The 17440-nt window shown below is 68.3% G+C and overlaps 1 protein-coding gene across 1 annotated transcript; it reads left to right on the forward strand.

Annotated features, from left to right (window-relative positions):
* Positions 1-10088: 10088 nt before the first annotated feature.
* On the forward strand, positions 10089-16037 carry SP7 (Sp7 transcription factor). Its single transcript, XM_062597303.1, has 2 exons — positions 10089-10528; positions 14507-16037. Exon 2 carries the CDS (start codon positions 14613-14615, stop codon positions 15681-15683), a length of 1071 nt encoding a protein of 356 aa, XP_062453287.1. The 5' UTR covers positions 10089-10528; positions 14507-14612; the 3' UTR covers positions 15684-16037.
* The last annotated feature ends 1403 nt before the right edge of the window (positions 16038-17440 follow it).

The following is a 17440-nucleotide window of genomic DNA, read 5'->3' on the forward strand; positions in this document are numbered from 1 at the left end:
AGCCGCTCCGGGGACGCGGCGGACGGCGTCGAGCCAGCCTCGGCCCTGTGCCTCGGTTTCCCCAGCGGCAAGCGGGTGCTGGCGAGGGGATGACCCCCCCCCCAACAGCCCCCGCCCCAACCCCAGGCACTGCCCACGCCGCCCCGTCCTCGTTTCTCAGCCCCGTGGCGGCCTTGGGGCCTTATCTGCTCCGGGCAGGGGGACGCTGCCCTGGAGCTGAGTCCTGGCCAGCTCGTCACGCCGTCACGGGGCCCAAGGCCGGCTCTGCCCTCGCACGCGGGGCAGGGCAAAGGTTGGGGGGGGGGCTGTGCCCCCCCCGGCCCCCATTGGGGATCTGTGCCCCGCTGCAGGCCTTGGGGACAGGGACAACTTGGGGGGGGGGTGGAGATGGCCTGCGTGGTCTGGGCAGGACCCAGCAGGGCTCCCTCCCCATGAGGACCCCCGCCCCATGAGGACCCCCGCCCCGTTAGCCCCCAGTGTATCCATTATCCCCCCTTGCCGTTCCGCCCATCGCCCCCTCCCCATCCCCCATGTTGCTCCTCATTACCCCATTGTTCCCCACCCCCCATTGTTCCCCACCCCCCATTGTTCCCCATTACCCTACTGTCCCTCACTAGCCCCACTGTTCCCCCCCACCTCCATTACCCCACGTTCCTCATTCCCACCATTCTTCCACATTCCTCCCATTATCCCCAGTGTTCCCCATTCCTCCCATTCCCCCTTTGTTCCCCACCCCCCAGTTACCCCCATTACCATTGTTCCTCATTACCCCATTGCCCTCATTGTTCCCCAGTGCCCCCATTACTCCCAACGTTCCGTCATTGTACCCCATTGTCCCCCCATTGTCCCCCTGTTGTTCCCCATTTCTCACCCATTATCCCCCCATTGCCACCCCATTGTTCTCCATTGCCCCCCATTGTCCCCCCATTGTTCCCCATTTCCCCCCATTGTCCCTCTATTGCCCCCATTGTTCCCCATTGCCCCCCATTGCCCTCCCATTGTCCTCCATTCTCCCCCATTGAGCCCCATTGTCCCCCCATTGCCCCCCATTGTCCCCCGTTGTCCCCCTATTGTCCCCCATTGCCCTCATTGCCCCCCATTGTCCCCCCCGTTGTTCCCCATTGTCCCCCTCATTGCCCCCCGTTGTTCCCCATTGGCCCCCATTGCCCCCATTGGCCCCCCCATTGCTCCCCCACTGTCCCCCCATTGTTCCCCATTGTCCTCCCCATAGTCCCCCCATTGCCCCCATTGTCCCCCCATTGCTCCCCCATTTTCCCCTCATTGTCCCCTCGTTGTTCCCCATTGGCCCCCCCATAGACCCCCCCATTACCCCCCATTGTCCCCCCATTGCTCCCCCATTGTCCCCTCATTGTCCCCCCGTTGTTCCCCATTGTCCCTCCTCAGTGCCCCCCATTGTCCCCCGTTGTTCCCTCCATTGTCCCCCCATTGTCTCCCCATTGCCCCCATTGCTCCCCATTGTCCCCCCGTTGTTCCCACCACTGTCCCCCCATTGTCTCCCCATTGCCCCCCATTGTCCCCCATTGCTCCCCCATTGTCCCCTCATTGTCCCCCCGTTGTTCCCCATTGTCCCTCCTCAGTGCCCCCCATTGTCCCCCGTTGTTCCCTCCATTGTCCCCCCATTGTCTCCCCATTGCCCCCATTGCTCCCCATTGCCCCCCATTGTCCCCCCGTTGTTCCCACCACTGTCCCCCCATTGTCTCCCCATTGCCCCCCATTGTCCCCCCATTGCTCCCCCATTGTCCCCTCATTGTCCCCCCGTTGTTCCCCATTGTCCCTCCTCATTGCCCCCCATTGTCCCCCGTTGTTCCCCCCATTGTCCCCCCATTGCCCCCCATTGTCCCCTCATTGTCCCCCCGTTGTTCCCCATTGTCCCTCCTCAGTGCCCCCCATTGTCCCCCGTTGTTCCCCCCATTGTCCCCCCATTGCCCCCCATTGTCCCCCACCCCCCCCGCCGCCCGCAGCGCCCCGCGGCTGCGGCGCCCTCTGGTGGCCGCGGCGGGTCGGTGCCGCCCCCCCCCCCGGGCCGCGGCTCTCTGCTGCCACCTGGCGGGCGGCGCCGGCGGCGCGGGGGGGGGGGGGGGACGGGGCCTGGGATGGCCCGGCCCGGCCCGGCCCGGCCCTGGTCCTGGGATGGGGACCAATATTTGGGCGAATGGGATCACTGGAATGGGGAATGGGATCACTGGGATGGGACTAAAGGCACTGGGATGGGAAATGGGATCACTGGGATGGGGCTGAGGGCACTGGGATGGAGAATGGGGTCACTGGGACCAGTCTGGAGGGAAATGGGGGTTCTGGGAAGGGGAATGGGGGACACTGGGATGGGGAATGGAGGCATTGGGACCACTGTGGGGAGGAATGGGAGCACTGGGATGGGAAATGTGGGCACTGGGACCACTGTGGGGGGGGGACTGGAGCACTGGGATAGGGAATGGAAGCACTGAGACCCCTCTAGGGGGGAATGGGGACAATGAGATGGGGAATGGGGTACTGGGACCAGTGGAGGGGGGAAATGGGGGAATGGGGACACTGGGAGGGGGAAATGATGGCACAGGGATGGAGAATGGGGCACTGGGGTCAGGGTGGGGCAGAATGGGAGCACTGGGATGAGGAATGGGGCACTGGGACCAGTGAGGGGCGGAATGGGGGCACCGGTACCAGTCTGGGGGAGGAAGAGGAGCAGCAGCGGGGTGGGGGTGGGGGGTGGAGGGGCCACCCTCCCCCAAGGGCCACCCTGCCGGGAGGCGTCCCAGGGCCACCCCCCCACCGCACCCCCCCCCCTCCCCGCCGCCCGCAGGTCGCGGCCCGGCGGCCGCCGAGGAATCAGGGCGCCGCCGGGCGACTCCCAGCAATTTGGGGTTGGGAACCGCAGAAATGCAGCGCGGCGCGCGCCAGGGCCTGGCCGGCAGCGGCGGCCGCCGCGGGCGCCGGGGGGCCGCGCGGGGCCCCGGGGGGCCGCGCTGCCAGGGGACCCCCCGGGCCGACCTCCCTCCCTCCCCCCCCCCGCCCAGGGCACTGCGGGGGGAAGCTCACAGCATGGCGTGGAGCGAGGCGGGGGGGAGTCGGACCCCCCCTCCTCCCTCTCCCCGGCCACTGCGCCCTCGGCTTTGATGCGGCTTCTGCACCGCAGAGCAATGAGAGCCACATGCCGGAGGGAGGGATGGAGGGATGGGGGGAGGGATGGGGGAGGAGGGAGGGATGGGGGATGGAGGGATGGGGAAGGATGAAGCATGGAGGGGTGGAGGATGGAGGGATGGGGGAGGTGGGAGGGATGGGGAAGGATGGAGCATGGAGGGATGGAGGATGGAGGGATGGGAAGGTGGGAGGGATGGGGAAGGATGGAGCATGGAGGGGTGGAGGATGGAGGGATGGGGGAGGTGGGAGGGATGGGGAAGGATGGAGCAAGGAGGGATGGAGGATGGAGGGATGGGGAGGTGGGAGGGATGGGGAAGGATGGAGGGATGTGGGATGGAGGGGTGGGAGGGGTGGGGAAGGATGGAGCATGGAGGGATGGAGGATGGAGGGATGGGGGAGGTGGAAGGGATGGGGAAGGATGGAGCATGGAGGGATGGGGAGGGATAGGCTGGAGAATGGAGGGATGGAGGAAGTTGGAGGGATGGGGAAGGATGGAGAGTAGAGGAATGTGTTGGAGGGATGGGGTTGGATGGAGGAAGAGGAATGGGGGATGCAGGGAGGGATGGAGGGATGGAGGAGGGCGGAGGGATGGAGGATGGAGGGATGGGGAAGGATGGAGAATGTGTTGGAAAGATGGGATGGAGGGATGGAGAGAGGGATGGAGGGAAGGATGAGGGCTGGAGGGCTGTGGAGGGGTAGGATGGAGGGATGGGGGATGGATGAAGGAGGGTGCCGGGATGGAGGGAGCGATGGAGGGGTTGAGGGATGCAGGGAGGCATGGAGGAGGATGGAGGGACGGGTGGAGGGAAAGACGGAGCGGGATGGAGATGGAGGAACGCGTTGCATGGATGCGGAGGGCCGGGACGGAGGGACGGGATGGAGGAGGGGGTGGAAAAGAAGGGATGGGGGGATGGATAAAAGCATGGAGGGAGGGAGGCCAGGCGGGACAGGGCTGGGTGGGCTCCGACGGGGAGGGGGGGGGAAGGGTCCTCCGCGGTCCCCAGGGTCAGTCCCCCGTGTCCCCTTGGGCTGAGCTGGTCCTTGGTGGCCACCGGGGCTATTTATAGCCCGGCCAGGAGATAATTAGAGGGTGGGAAGGAAACGGCGGCGGGGCCATGGCCGGGCCGGCCGCCGGGACCCCCCGCCGTGGCACCGGCCTCCCCGGGTCCCCCTGGGTCCCGCCAGCCCCCACCACGTCTCCCCATTCCCCTCACACTCCCCTGGGTCCCCAAGGTCCCCTCATGCCTCCCATGTCCCCCCCAGTCCCTCCCCGGTCCCCTTGTGTCACCCCATGACTCTTCATCCCCCCAGGCAACTTGTGTCCCCGTAAGTCCCTGCCCCCCAGCACCCCAATGTCCCCTCTGTGTCCTCCACCCTCCCTTCATGCCCCCCAATATCCCCCCCAAGGTCCCCTGTGTCACCCCATGCCCCCCACATCCCCATGCAGCCCCCCAATGCCCCCTGGGTCCCCTTAAGTCCTCCAGGTCCCTCGTGTCCCCCTGAATCCCCTGCGTCCCCTTGGACCCCCCCCAACGTCCTCTCGAGTCCTCCAGGCCCCCCAAGTCCCCTCGGTCCGCGTGGGTCCCCCAAGTCCTCATGGGTCCCCCCAGAGCCACCAGGTCCCCTCTGGTGTCCCCCCCCCCCACTTCGTGCCACCATCACCTCCCCCCCAACGCGGCTGGGTGATGGAGACGGGGTGTTGGGGGCACGGGGTGGGGTGAGGGTGGGGGGTAGCACCCGGACGCCTGGGCCCTCGGGCCAAGCCGGAGCCGGCGGCGGTGGCGGCGGGCCGGGGGCCACCCCCCCCCCCCCCGCCGTGGGCCGCCTGGAGCCCGGCGGGCGCTGGCACGCGGCGGCCCGGCGCACCCACAGGCGCGTTGGGGCCGCGGCTATTTCGGGGCCTCCGACCGCAAGGGAAACAGCAGCCGGGGGCCGGAGCGCGGGCGGGAGGCACCGAGGGCCGGGGGGGGCCCGGAGCCACCGGGCGAGGGGGGAGAGCGAGGGCGGGGGGACGGGGCCACCCCCGGCGTCCCCCACGGCGCCGGGCTGGGGGGGGGGGGAGCTGGGGACACCGGGCTGGGGGGGGAACTGGGGACACCATGCTGCTGGGGGGCTTGGGGACACTGGGCTGGGGGAGGAACTGGGGACACCGGGCTGGGGGGGGAGCTGGGGACACCGGGCTGGGGGGGGAACTGGGGACACCATGCTGCTGGGGGGCTTGGGGACACTGGGCTGGGGGAGGAACTGGGGACACCGGGCTGGGGGGGGGAGCTGGGGACACCGGGCTGGGGGGGAGTTGGGGACACTGGGCTGGGGGGGGTTGGGGACACTGGGCTGGGGGAGGAACTGGGGACACCATGTTGCTAGGGGGAGAACTGGGGATACTGGGCGGGGGGGGGAGTTGGGGACATCGGGCTGGGGGGGCTGGGGACACTGGGCTGGGGGAGGAACTGGGGACACTGGGCTGGGGGGGGAGCTAGGGACATCGGGCTGGGGGGCTTGGGGACACTGGGCTGGGGGGTTTGAGGGCACCATGCTGCCAGGGGCTTGGGGACACCAGGCTGGGGGGGTTGGGGACACCGTGCTGCTGGGGGGGGGGATGCCGCTGGCTGGGGGTTTGGGGACACTGGGGGACATCGGGGCAGCTCAGGCTGGGTGGGTTCGTGACAGGGGAGGGAGCCCCCGTCCCAGTGCCAGCACCCAAGTCCCAGTGCTCCCAGTTCCCCCTCCCAGTGCCAGCACCTTGTTCCCAGTGCTCCCAGTGCCAGCCCTCCAGTCCCCCCCAGTGGCAGCCTCCCAGCCCCAGCCCCCAACTTCCAGTCTCCCCAAGTCCCAGCTCCCCAGTTCCCCCGGTACTAACCCCTCCCACTCCCAGTCTCCCCAGTCTTCCCAGTGCCAGCCACCCCCCCCTAGTCCTCCCAGCCCTTTCAGGCCCAGTATCCCCAGTCTCAACTCCCCTCCACTCCCAGTGCCCCCAGTCCCTCCAGTGCTGCCTGCCCAGTCCCAGTCCTGCAGTCACTCCCAGTCCCAGCCTCCTCATTCCCAGTCTCCCCAGCCCCCCCCAGTCCCAGTGCCCCCAGTCCATCCCAGTCCCAGTCCAGAATTCCCAGCGCCCCCAGCCCCTCTCTCCCCAGTCCCAGTGCTCCCAGTAGCCCCAGTCCCAGCCTCCCGGTCCCGCCGCCCCCCCCGCCCCGGCCGCCCGCTCACACATGGAAGCGATTCCCGGGTTTATTTTCGCTCCCCTTTGAAGGGGCCGGCGGATCCCCCCGGAGCCGCGCGCCGGCCGCAGGACGCCGGGGCTCCCGCCGGCGCGGGGGGGCACGCGGTGGCCCCCCGGGGACGGGGACACGGCCGTGCCGGCTGGGAGCCCCCCCGCCCCGAGCTCGCCTCGCAGACCGAGACCCCCCAAACTCGTGTTGTGGGGCCTGAGGGACCCCCCCGGCTCATGTCATGGGGGCCGAGACCCCCCAAACTCGTGTCGTGGGGCCCGAGGGACCCCCCCCGGCTCATGTCACTGGGGCTGAGACCCCCCCCAAACTCGTGTCGTGGGGCCTGAGGGATCCCCCCCGCAGCTCATGTCATGGGGGCCGAGACCCCCCCAAACTCATGACATGTTGGGGCTGAGACGTCCCCCCCTTCCCCAACCTGTGGGGAGCAGAGACCCCTCAAACTCCTGCTGGGGGGGGGGGGCTTGTGTCATGGGGGAGGGTCTCAGCCCCCAAACTCTTCTCACAGGGGCTGAGACACCCCGAAACTCGTGTCAGGTAAACGAGAGAGGGAGGGAGGGAAGGAGGGAGGATGGGGAGAAGGAGGGATGGGTGGAGAGTGGATGGATGGAGGGACAGAAGGGATGGACGGAGGGAAGGAGCAGTGGAGGGATGGATGGGGGGCAGGAAGGATGGATGGTGGGGGGAGAGGAGGGATGGTTGGAAGGGGGGGACAGAGGGAAGAGGGGCTGGGTGAGAAGTGGACGGAGAGAAGGGGACGGAGGGAGGGATGGAGAGAGGGATGGAAGGAGGAGTGGAGGGATGGGAAAAGGGGTGGATGGGGGGGATGGATGGAGAGACGGAGAAGGAGGGAAGGAGGGAGGGACCAAGGGGTGGATGGGGAGAGAGGGAAGGAGGGATGGAGGGGAGGGATGGAGGGAGGAAGCGATGAGGGGGGGGAAGCAGGGTGTCCCCCCTCCCCCAGCCACCTTCCCCTCCTCCCTCCGTGAGGGCCCAGGCGTCCGGGGCGGGGGGGGGTGGGGGGGGGGGGGGAGCACCGGGGTATAAATACTCGGGTAATTGCGAGCGCCCGCGCGGGCCGGGCGCTAAAATAAGCCGCCGGCTCCGTGGGCAGCCGGCCCCGGCGCCGCCCTGTAATCGGCGCCCGCGGCCGCCAGCCCCCTCATTTCCCCCCCCCCCCCCCCCGGCGGCGGGGGCCCAGGCGTCCGGGCACCTCCCTGGCCTTGGCACGAGCGCCGGGTGACACCCCCCCCCCCCCAAAACCACCCTCCTCCTGACCGAAGCGGGTGGCCGGGGCGGTGGTTGTCCCCACCCTTGGGTGCCCCCCGCCTTGGGGGGTGGGGGGTGGGGGGTGGGGGGGTCGCAGCTCGCAGCCTCCGGCTGGTTGGGATGCAGCACCAGGAGTGGAAAACCTCGAGTCAGGGCTGGGGAACGGCCCCGCTGGCTCCGAATGGGATTTTTTGGGGGGGAGGGAATATTATTATTAATAATAATAATAAAATAAAAGTGTGGCTTGGAGGGGCCCCGGTGGTAGGGGAAACTGAGGCACGCGGCGGGCAGAAAGGCGGCACGGTGGCCGGAGCTGGCTGCCGCCGGGACGGGAACGCCGTGGCCGGGGTTTCCCTGGCTCCGCTTTGTCGGAATATCGGTTTGAGGTCGGGAGCGGAGCGGCGGCGGGGGGGGGGGGGGGGAGAGGCGCCCTTGGCCCCAGACGTGCTGCTCCGCACCCCGCTTCCTCCCCCCACGCCGCCCAGGCTCTGCTCCGTCCCGGATCCCGGACCTTGTCCGTGATCCTGGTCTCCATCCTGCGTCCCCGTCCCTGCTCCATCCCCACCCCAACCCCACCCGTGGTCCCCTTCGGTGCCCTGTCCCCACCTCTGTCCCGTCCCTGGGTCTCTTCCCGTCTCCATCCCTATCCCTGATCCCAGTCCCCATCCCACGTGCCCCTCTGTCCCCAACTTTGCTCCATCCCAACGCCACCGTCCCCATCCCTGACTCTTTCCCCACCCTGGTCCCCTTCTGTCCCCATCCCTGCTCCATCCGTGACCCTGTCCCCATCCCGGTCCCTCCAACCCCATCCCAACCCTGTTCCCAACCCTGCCGCACCCCTATCCCAACCTCATCCCAACCCCATCCTCCTCCCTGACCCCCATTTGTCCTCATCCCTGGTCCCTGTTTGTCTCTGTCCTGGTCCCCTAACCTGTTCCTGGCCCTCATTTGTCCCCATCCATGTCCCCGTCCCCATCCCCTGTCCCTGTGTTTCCTCATCTCTGACCCCATCCTTGTCCCCTCTGGGCCTCAGTTTCCCCACGCAGGTTGGCGCGAGTTGGCCCCGGCCCCACGGAGGGACTTAGTGGGGGGGGCAGCACCTTTTGGGGGCATTTTCGGCCCCGGCAGGTGACGGGAGCCGGGGGTGACGGGGCCTCGGTCCCCCAGGTCTCCCCTCCGCCCCGGCCCTGCCTCTTCCTCCCTTTCTTTCCCTTCGTCCTTTCCTCTTCCCGGTCTTCTCTCCCCCCCGTTTGCCTTTTTGCTTCCCCCCCGTTTTCCCACGTCTCCTTCTTCACCCCCTCCTTTCCCCTCGCCTCCATCCCGGGCTCTCCTGCCCTTTTCTCTTCCCCCTTTCCTTCCTCTGCCTTTTTTCACTCCCTCCTTCCTCCATCCCTTCTTCTCCCTGCTCCATTCCCTCTCCCATCCTTCTTTCCCCCCTTCTTTCTCCTGCTCCTTTTCTTTTCCTGTTCCTCACTGCGGCTTCTCCGCCGCCTCCTTTTCATCCTGGCTCTCTCCCTCCATCCATCCCCTCCTCCCAGCTGCTCCTCTTTTCTTTCCTCCTTTCTTCCCTCTTCTTCCTTCGTTCCCTTGTCTCCTTCCTCCTCCTTCCACTCCCTCACTTTGGTCCCTTTCCTTCATCTTTGAGCCTTCATCCTTTGTGTCTTCCTCCCTTCTCAACTTTTCCCTTTTCTAGCCTCTTCGCTTCGCTCTTTGGAGAAGTTTCCCCAATTTCTCTTTCCTTTTCCTATCTTTTCTTTCCCTTTTTTCTACTCTTCACTTTTTCTCTCCCCTCTTCCTCTTCCTTCTCCTCTTCCTCCCTTTCCCTTTCCTTTTCCCTTTTTATCCCCTTCATTTCCTTTTCTTTTTTCCTCTTTTTCATTCCTTTTCCTTTTCTCTTTTATTTTTCTTCTTTTTTCCTTTTCCTTTTTTCCTTTTCCTTTTCCTTTTTTCCTTTTCCTTTTCCTTTCCCTGTCTTTTCCCCCTTTCCTTCCTTTTTTTTTGCTTTTCCTTTTCCCTTTTCTTCCTTTTCTCTTTTCCTTTTCTCCTCTTTTCCCTTTCTCTTCTCCTTTGCCTTCCTTCTTTTCCTTTTGCTTCCTTTTCCCTTTCCCTTTCCCTTTTCTCCTTTTCCTTTTCCACTTTTTTCTGCTTTTCCTTCCCTTCTCCTTCCTTTCCTTCTTTTTTCTCTTTTCCCTTTCCTCTTCCCTTTTCCTTCTCTTTTCCCCTTCTTCTCTTTCTCTTTCCCTTCCTCCTCGTCGTCTCTCCTTTTTTTTTTTTTTTTTTTTTTTTTTTCCCTCTCCTCCCCCCGGCCCCCGCCGCCCCCCCGGCTCCAGCCCCGGCCCCGGCCGGGCCCCCCCCCCGGCCGAGGGGCGGTTCGGGGCAGGGCTCCCGCCGCGGCCCCGCTCGGTGCCGGCCCGGCCCAGCCCCGGCGCAGCGGCACAGCGGGGCGGGCGGCCGCCGCGGCGCTGCCCTCCGCTCCCCGGCACCCCCGGCACCCCGGAAAGCGGCACCCCCGGAGCCCGGCACCCCCGGCACCCCGGAAACCGGCACCTCGGAAACCGGCACTCCAGGCACCCCCGGGGCCCGGCACCTCCCGGTACCCCGGAGGCCGGCACCCCCCGGCACCCCGTAAACCGGCACCCCCCCGGTACCCCGGAGCCCGGCACCCCGGAAACCGGCACCCCCGGGAACTGCCACCGTCGGCATCTCCGGCAACCAGCACCTCCGAGACCCCCGGCACCCTCGGACCTCGGCACCCCCGGGATCACCGGCACCTCCGAGACCCCCGGTAACCGGCCCCCGCCTCCGACCGCGGCGCCCCCCCACCCCGCCCCCCCCGGAGCCCCGGCACTGCGGGACCCGCGGAGCCCCGGAGCGCGGTAAGGAGCTCGGGGTGCCTCAGAGCGGGTGGGGGGACACGGGACCCCGACGGTGCTGCCCCGGGACTGGGACCCCCCCCACCCCGCGCCTTGGGGGTCAGGGACCCTCTGGGGCAGGGGAGCCCCCTGCCACGATGGGGACACCCTCGGCATGGGGATTCCCCCGGGATAGGGACCCCCCCCCCAGGACAGGGGACCCCCCCAGGATAAGGACCCCCCCCAGGATGGGGAAACCCCCAATTAGGATACAGGGAACCCCCGGAATGCCCCCCCCCACACACTATGGGATAGGGGATCCCCCCCAGAAAGGGGACACCCCCAAAGCATAAGGGATCCCCTGGGATAGGGGATGCCTCTTCAGGGTGGGGACCCCCCCCAAAAGAGGTGCCCCCCTCCCCCTCAGGCCGTGCGGGCTGGAGGGGACCCAGGCGTCCGGGCGGGCTCGGTGGCTCCGGGGCCGTTCTCAGCCCTGGGATGTCGGGGCTGTTTCCGGACGGGTGTCCCCGTGTCTGTGTGTGTCACCACCCCCCGCCACCGCTGCCACCGCCGCACCAGGAGCCCCGGGGGGCACACGGGGACCTGTCGGGGGGGGGGACGGACACGACTGTCCCCAGCGCCATGGCACCCTGCGACCTGCTGGTGGGGACATGTGTGTCCCCAGGGCCACAGCACCTTGGGATGTGCCGATGGGGACACGTCTGTCCTCAAAACCGTGGCACACCAAGAGCTGCTGACGGGGACATGTCCTTGTCCCCGAGGCCAGAGCACGCCAGGACCTGCTGATGGGGACACATCTGTCCCCAGACCTATGGCACACCAAGACCTGCTGATGGGGACACGTTGGTCCCCAAGGCCACAGCATGTCTGGGGACACGTCTGACCCCAGACCCATGGCACGCCTGGACCTGCTGATGGGGACACGTCAGTCCCCAAGGCCACAGCATGCCTGGGGACACATCGGACCCCAGACCCATAGCACGCCAGGACCTGCTGATGGGGACACGTCAGTCCCCAAGGCCACAGCATGTCTGGGGACACATCTGACCACAGACCCATAGCACGCCAGGACCTGCTGATGGGGACATGTCAGTCCCCAAGGCCACAGCACACCAGGTTCTGCTGCTGGGGACACATCTGTCCCCAGGACCTGCTGCTGGGGACATGTCCTTGTCCCCGGCACGTGGCTGCCCCAGGACAGTCGGGTCCCTGTGGAGACACAGGGCTGGTGCCAGAGGCCACCGCGGTCCCTGGTGGGGACAGGGACAAGGGGACACGCACGTGGCAGGGGACAGGGACCTGGCTCCCCTCCCCTTCCCCACGCAGGGCCCGATCCTCCCTCTCGCTGTCCCATGGGATCCCGGGGACCCACTGGGGCTTGGGGACATCCTGGTGTCACCGCCTGCCCCCAGGGAGGGGACAGGGCCAAGTGCCACCTCCGCCCTGCACCGTGCGAGCAGGGGGAGCCCGGACGCCCGGCTTCGCCCTCCGGGCGCTGGAGGAAGGAGCCGGGAGCCGGCGGCAGCGGGGTGAAGCCGGCACCCGGGGGCACCGGGGGCCACGGTGACCCCCAGCCAGCACCCCCCACCCCACCAAGGGGCCAAAGCGGCTGGGGCTGGGGCTGGGACGCAGCGATGCCACGGGGACGGGGAGCAGGACTGGGAATGAAGGATCGGGGACTGGGAGTGAGGGATTGGGAACAGGGAATGAGGGATCCGGGATGGGGAATGAGGGATTGGGGACCAGGGACCAGGAATGAGGGATAGGGGCTGGGGACAAGGAACTGGGAACGAGGGATTGGGGGCAAGGAACTGGCAGTGAGGGACTGGGGACTGGGAATGAGGGGTCAGCGACTGGGAGTGAGGAATCGGGCACTGGGAGTGAGGGACTGGGTCCCAGGACCACGGCTCAGGGACCAGTGTTGAGGATGCGGAACTGGGGATCGGGGTTTGGGCACTGGGAATCGGGTGCTGGGAGTGGAGATCGGGAACTGGGAATGAGGGATGGGGAACTGGGGATTGGGGATGGAGGACTGGGTACCAGCCCCTGCGGACTGGGGAGCCGCGAGCAGGCACTGGGAATTGGGGATGGGGAATTGGGGATGCGGGACTGGGGGTTCAGGAATTGAGGATCAGGACTGGGATGGGGGATTGGAGCCTGGGAATCAGGGATTGGGGCTCACAGAACCGGAACAGGGACTCGGGGCCAGCCGGGACCGGAGCCCCCCCCGATGGGACCCAGGCGTCCGGGGCGGCTCGCCGGGGGCCGGCAGCCCCGGGTGGCTTCTCCGGTGGCTAATTAGGGTTCAGCTGAAGCTGCCAGGTCTCTGCCTCCCCCGTCCACCCGCCTCCCTTCGGCAGCAGCCACCGGCGCTCCGAGCTGCAGCCGTTCTCAGCCCGGCCCCGGCTCTCCCCGGGCCAGCGGGGCGGGGGGGGGGGGGGAGGGAGTCGCCTGCCCGGTTCTTAATTTACCGGCACAAGCTAAGCTGATTTATGGGAGGTTTACACTATTTTAAGCGTGCCTCCGTTAGACGCTCGCCCTGGTTTTAATTACCTCGGCTCTCGCGGCAGGGCAGCGTTCCCGGGGCACAGGCCTGGCCCTTGTTATCCTTGGAGGGCCGGGAGCACATTGCGGCCGCAGCCGGGGCCGGATTAAAAATAGGCGCAGAGCAAGAAGCATCGCAAGGAGGCGGGGGGGGGGAAGAGAAAAAAGCCACAAATTGGGGAAGGAAGGGGGAAAAAAGCAAAAAAAAAAAAAAAAAAAAAAAAAGGGAGGGGGAAGAAACAGGCTGGGGGGGTCATAAATCGTGAGGCTGCGCTGGTGGGGGGCAGCTCGGGCCGCGGGGCCGGCTTTTCCCGCGCGGCCTCTCGCCGTTCCCGGCGAGCGAGCGGCACATGAAACCCATGAAGGGAATAAAAGGAGAGGAAGCGGCGGCAGGAGCCGGGGGGGCGGGGGGCGGCCGCAGCGTAATTCGATTAAAAGGCCGTAAAGGCAGAAGGAGCCGAGATTGGAAACATTGCGGGGGGGGGGGGGAGGCTGGGAACCCGGCGGCACGGGGCGGCCGCGGCGCTGGCGGGGGGCAGAGGGGCCGCGGCGGGTGCCGGCACCCACCCACCCCGCGCCGGCCCCTTCGGGCTCCGGGCTTTGCTCAACCCTGGTATCGGCCCACGGAGAAGCTCTTCCCCCCCCGCCCCGTCCCCACCCCGAGGCTCCTGGAGAGGGGTGTTTCTGAACAGTGGGGTGCCCCACGGCACTGGGTGCCAGGTACTTGATTAGAGGGGGTGCCCCATGGCAGTGGGTGACCCCTAGCAGCGGGTGCCCCATTGCATTGGGTGCCACATTGCACTGGGTGTCCCACTGCACTGGGCGCTTCGTTGCTCCGGCTGCCCCACTGCGTTGGCTGCCCCATTGCACAGGGTGCCCCCATGCTCTGGGTGCTCCACTGCACTGGGTGCCCCATTGCACTGGGTGCCTTATTGCACCAGGTGCCCCATTGCACCGGGTGTCTCATTGCACTGGGTGCCCCACTGCACTGGGTGCTTCATTGCACCAGGTGTCCCATTGCTCTGGGCGTCCCATCCAACTCTGGGTGCCCCTCTGTACGGGGTGCCCCTCTGTACCGGGTGCCCCATTGCACCAGGTGCCCCATTGCACCGGGTGTCTCATTGCACTGGGTGCCCCACTGCACTGGGTGCTTCATTGCACCAGGTGTCCCATTGCTCTGGGCGTCCCACCCAACTCTGGATGCCCCTCTGTACGGGGTGCCCCTCTGTACCGGGTGCCCCATTGCACTGGGTGCCCCATTGCACCGGGTGCCTCATTGCTCTGGGTGCCTCATTGCTCTGGGTGCCCCATTGCACTGGGCCCCCCATTGCACTGGGTGCCTCGTTGCACTGGGTGCCCCATTGCACCGGGTGCCCCACTGCACCGGGTGCCCCCTCGCTCCCGCCCCCCTAACCCCCCGCCTCCCTCTCCCCGCAGGCCGCCGGGCGCCATGGCCCCGAGCGCCCGGCTCCGCTGACGCCCGCTGAGCCCGGCCGAGCGGCGGCACCGCGACACCGGCACCGGCACCCCGGCACCCGCCGCCATGGGCGACTCCTACGCGGCGGCGGCGGCGGCCGCCTTCCCCAGCGCCCCGGGGCTGCTCTCGCCCTCGGCCAGCCCCCAGGCGCCCGCCGGCGCCTACGGCCCCGACTACGGCCCCTTCGCCCCCTCCTTCGCCGCGCCGCCCGCCGCCGCCCAGGACCCGCTGGCCGCCGGCCCCGTGGTGGTGGCCAAGGGCCACCCGCCGGGCGACTGGTGCCACCCGCCGCTCGAGGTGGCCCACGCCGCCTACGGCTCCTGGTACAAAGCCGGGTTGGGGGGCGGCGCCGGTGCCGCCGGTGCCGCCGGTGCCGGCGGTGCCGCCGGTGCCGGCGGGGGGCCCTGGTGGGACGTGCACCCCAACGGCGCCTGGCTGGGCGCCGGCGGCGAGGGGCTGCCGGGCTCGCTGCGGGCGCCGAGCCCGCCGCCGTTGCCCGCTTACGGCGCCGAGCTGGCCGCGCTGGCGCCGTACGCCGGAGCCCCGCTGCTGCCGCCGCCGGTGCCGCCGCCGGTGCCGCCGCCGGTGCCGCCGGTGCCGGCTCCCAAAGGCGAGGGGGCGGCCAAGGCGGCGCGGGGCGGCCCCCCGGGCGGCCGCCCGCCCTGCGACTGCCCCAACTGCCAGGAGCTGGAGCGGCTCGGCGGCGCCGGTGCCGGCGCCGGCGCCGGCGGCGGGCGCAAGAAGCCGCTGCACAGCTGCCACATCCCCGGCTGCGGCAAGGTGTACGGCAAAGCCTCGCACCTCAAAGCCCACCTGCGCTGGCACACGGGCGAGCGGCCCTTCGTCTGCAACTGGCTCTTCTGCGGGAAGCGCTTCCCGCGCGCCGACGAGCTCGAGCGCCACGTGCGCACCCACACGCGCGAGAAGAAGTTCACCTGCCTGCGCTGCGACAAGCGTTTCACCCGCTCCGACCACCTCAGCAAGCACCAGAAGACCCACGGCGAGCCCCCCGGCGCCGCCGGCGAGCCCCCCGGCGCCGAGCCGCCCCCCGGCGCCGGCGCCGCCGAGGTGCCGCCGCAGCCCCCCGCCAAGGAGCCCCCCGCCAGCCCCCAGCCCGGCAGCTTGCTGGAGATCTGAGCGGCCGCTCTTCCTCCTCCTCTTCCTCACCGCCCCCCCCCCCCCAACAAAGTTGGCAGCGGGGCGGTGTGGGGGGGGGGGATATTTATTAGGCGGGCGCCCGGCTCGGTTCTAATTTATCTCGTTATCGGTAGCGCCCGGGCTCCTAACGAAGCAGGCGGGTTCCTTATTTTTTATTTTTAATTCTTTCTTTTTTTGGGGGGGGGTCTCGCCTCCCCCCCCTCCCTTGCACACAGCTCAGGGACAGGTCGGTTCCTCCCCTTCCCCCCCCCCCCACCCCACGTCGTTAGCTCAGCCGGATCGTTAGGCGCTGATGTGTGTGTCCCCCCCCCCCCCAAAAAAAAATATTTGCAATAAAGGGATGGATGAGGAATAAAAGCGAAGTGGCACCGGGCTCTTCCTGCCCCCCCCCCCCGCCCGGCGCGGCTGAGCACCGGCAGCTTCGTGGCACTGGTGCCCCCCCCCCGGTCCCCACAGCCCCCCCCAACCCTGGGCATCCACGTCCCGCGGTCCCCGTGTCCTCCTGGCCACCACCCCTACGTCCCCCCGGGTCCCCCCCCCCCCGCCCGGGTCCCCCCCGCTCGGGTCCCTCCGCCGCTCGGTCCCCGCAGCCCCCGTCCTTCGTGTCCCCGCGGCCGCCGTCCCCACGTCCCTGGGCCCCCGTGGCCACCGGCCCTGGGTCCCGTGGTCCTCAGGGCCACCAGGGCCACCGCTAGGTCCCTGTAGCCCCCACACCTACGACCTCGTGTCCCCGCATCCCACGGTCCCCACGGCCACCATCTCTGTGTCCCCACGGCCCGCGGCCCCCACGGCCACCACCTCTGTGTCCCCACGTCCCACGGTCCCCATGGCCACCATCTCTGTGTCCCCACAGCCCATGGTCCCCACGGCCACTATCTCTGTGTCCCCACCTCCCACGGTCCCCATGGCCACCGGCCCTGTGTCCCCACGGCCCCCGTGGCCCCAGGTTCAGGGACTGCACGTTCGCCCCGTGCTGCTTTGGGGGGACCAAACGGCACTTTGGCACCGGGGTGACCGCGGCACCCAGCACCCAGCACCCCCCTGGCATCGCCGTGGGAAGGACCCGGGGCCCCCGCGCCGCCTGCCCGCCCCGTGCCTCGGTTTCCCCGATCCGGGCGCCGTGGTCAGCTGTCTCCGGCCCCCCCACCCCTCTTCCCCAGCATCGATCCCTCAGCGCCTTGGGCTCCCGCCGGGCGTTTTGCTGCTTGGAGCTGCCGTTTGGGGCTTTTCTGGGTTTTTCTGCAAAAAAAAAAAAAAAAAGGCAGAAAAAGCAAAAGGAAAAAATAATAAAATAAACTAAATGCAGGGAGAGCGAGGCGGAAAGGGCCCGGCGCTGGGCGCCAGCACAAACAGCGGCAGGAGCCGGCGGCCCCGCGCGCGGCCGGTGACGGCACCGGGGAGGCAGCCGGGGCCACGGGCGGAAGCGGGTCCCCGCGCGCCAGCGTGGCGGGGCCGCGTGCGCCAGCCGCCGCCGCGTGCGCCCGGCCGCGGGCTGAGTCACCGCCGCGGCTCCCGGGAGCTGGCGACGTCCCAGGCGCCGCCACCCTCCCCGTCCCCCCCCCCCCCCTACTCCCGGGGGTGAGGGTGCCGGGGCGAAGGGGAAACTGAGGCACGATGGGGTGGGGTGGGGGGGCGGCCGGCGGGACGCTCGCCGGGACGCGCGGGGCGAACAAGCCCCCCGTCCGCCGGGTTTTTCCTCCCCCCCCCCCCCCAAAAAAAAAACGGCAGCTCACCCC

The sequence above is a fragment of the Rhea pennata genome, chromosome 29 (genome assembly GCF_028389875.1).
Source record: "Rhea pennata isolate bPtePen1 chromosome 29, bPtePen1.pri, whole genome shotgun sequence".
NCBI lineage: Eukaryota > Metazoa > Chordata > Aves > Rheiformes > Rheidae > Rhea > Rhea pennata.

Bases quoted from the DNA above. Each gene is read 5' to 3' on its own strand.
- SP7 (XM_062597303.1), top strand. From the start codon at position 14,613: ATGGGCGACTCCTACGCGGCGGCGGCGGCGGCCGCCTTCCCCAGCGCC.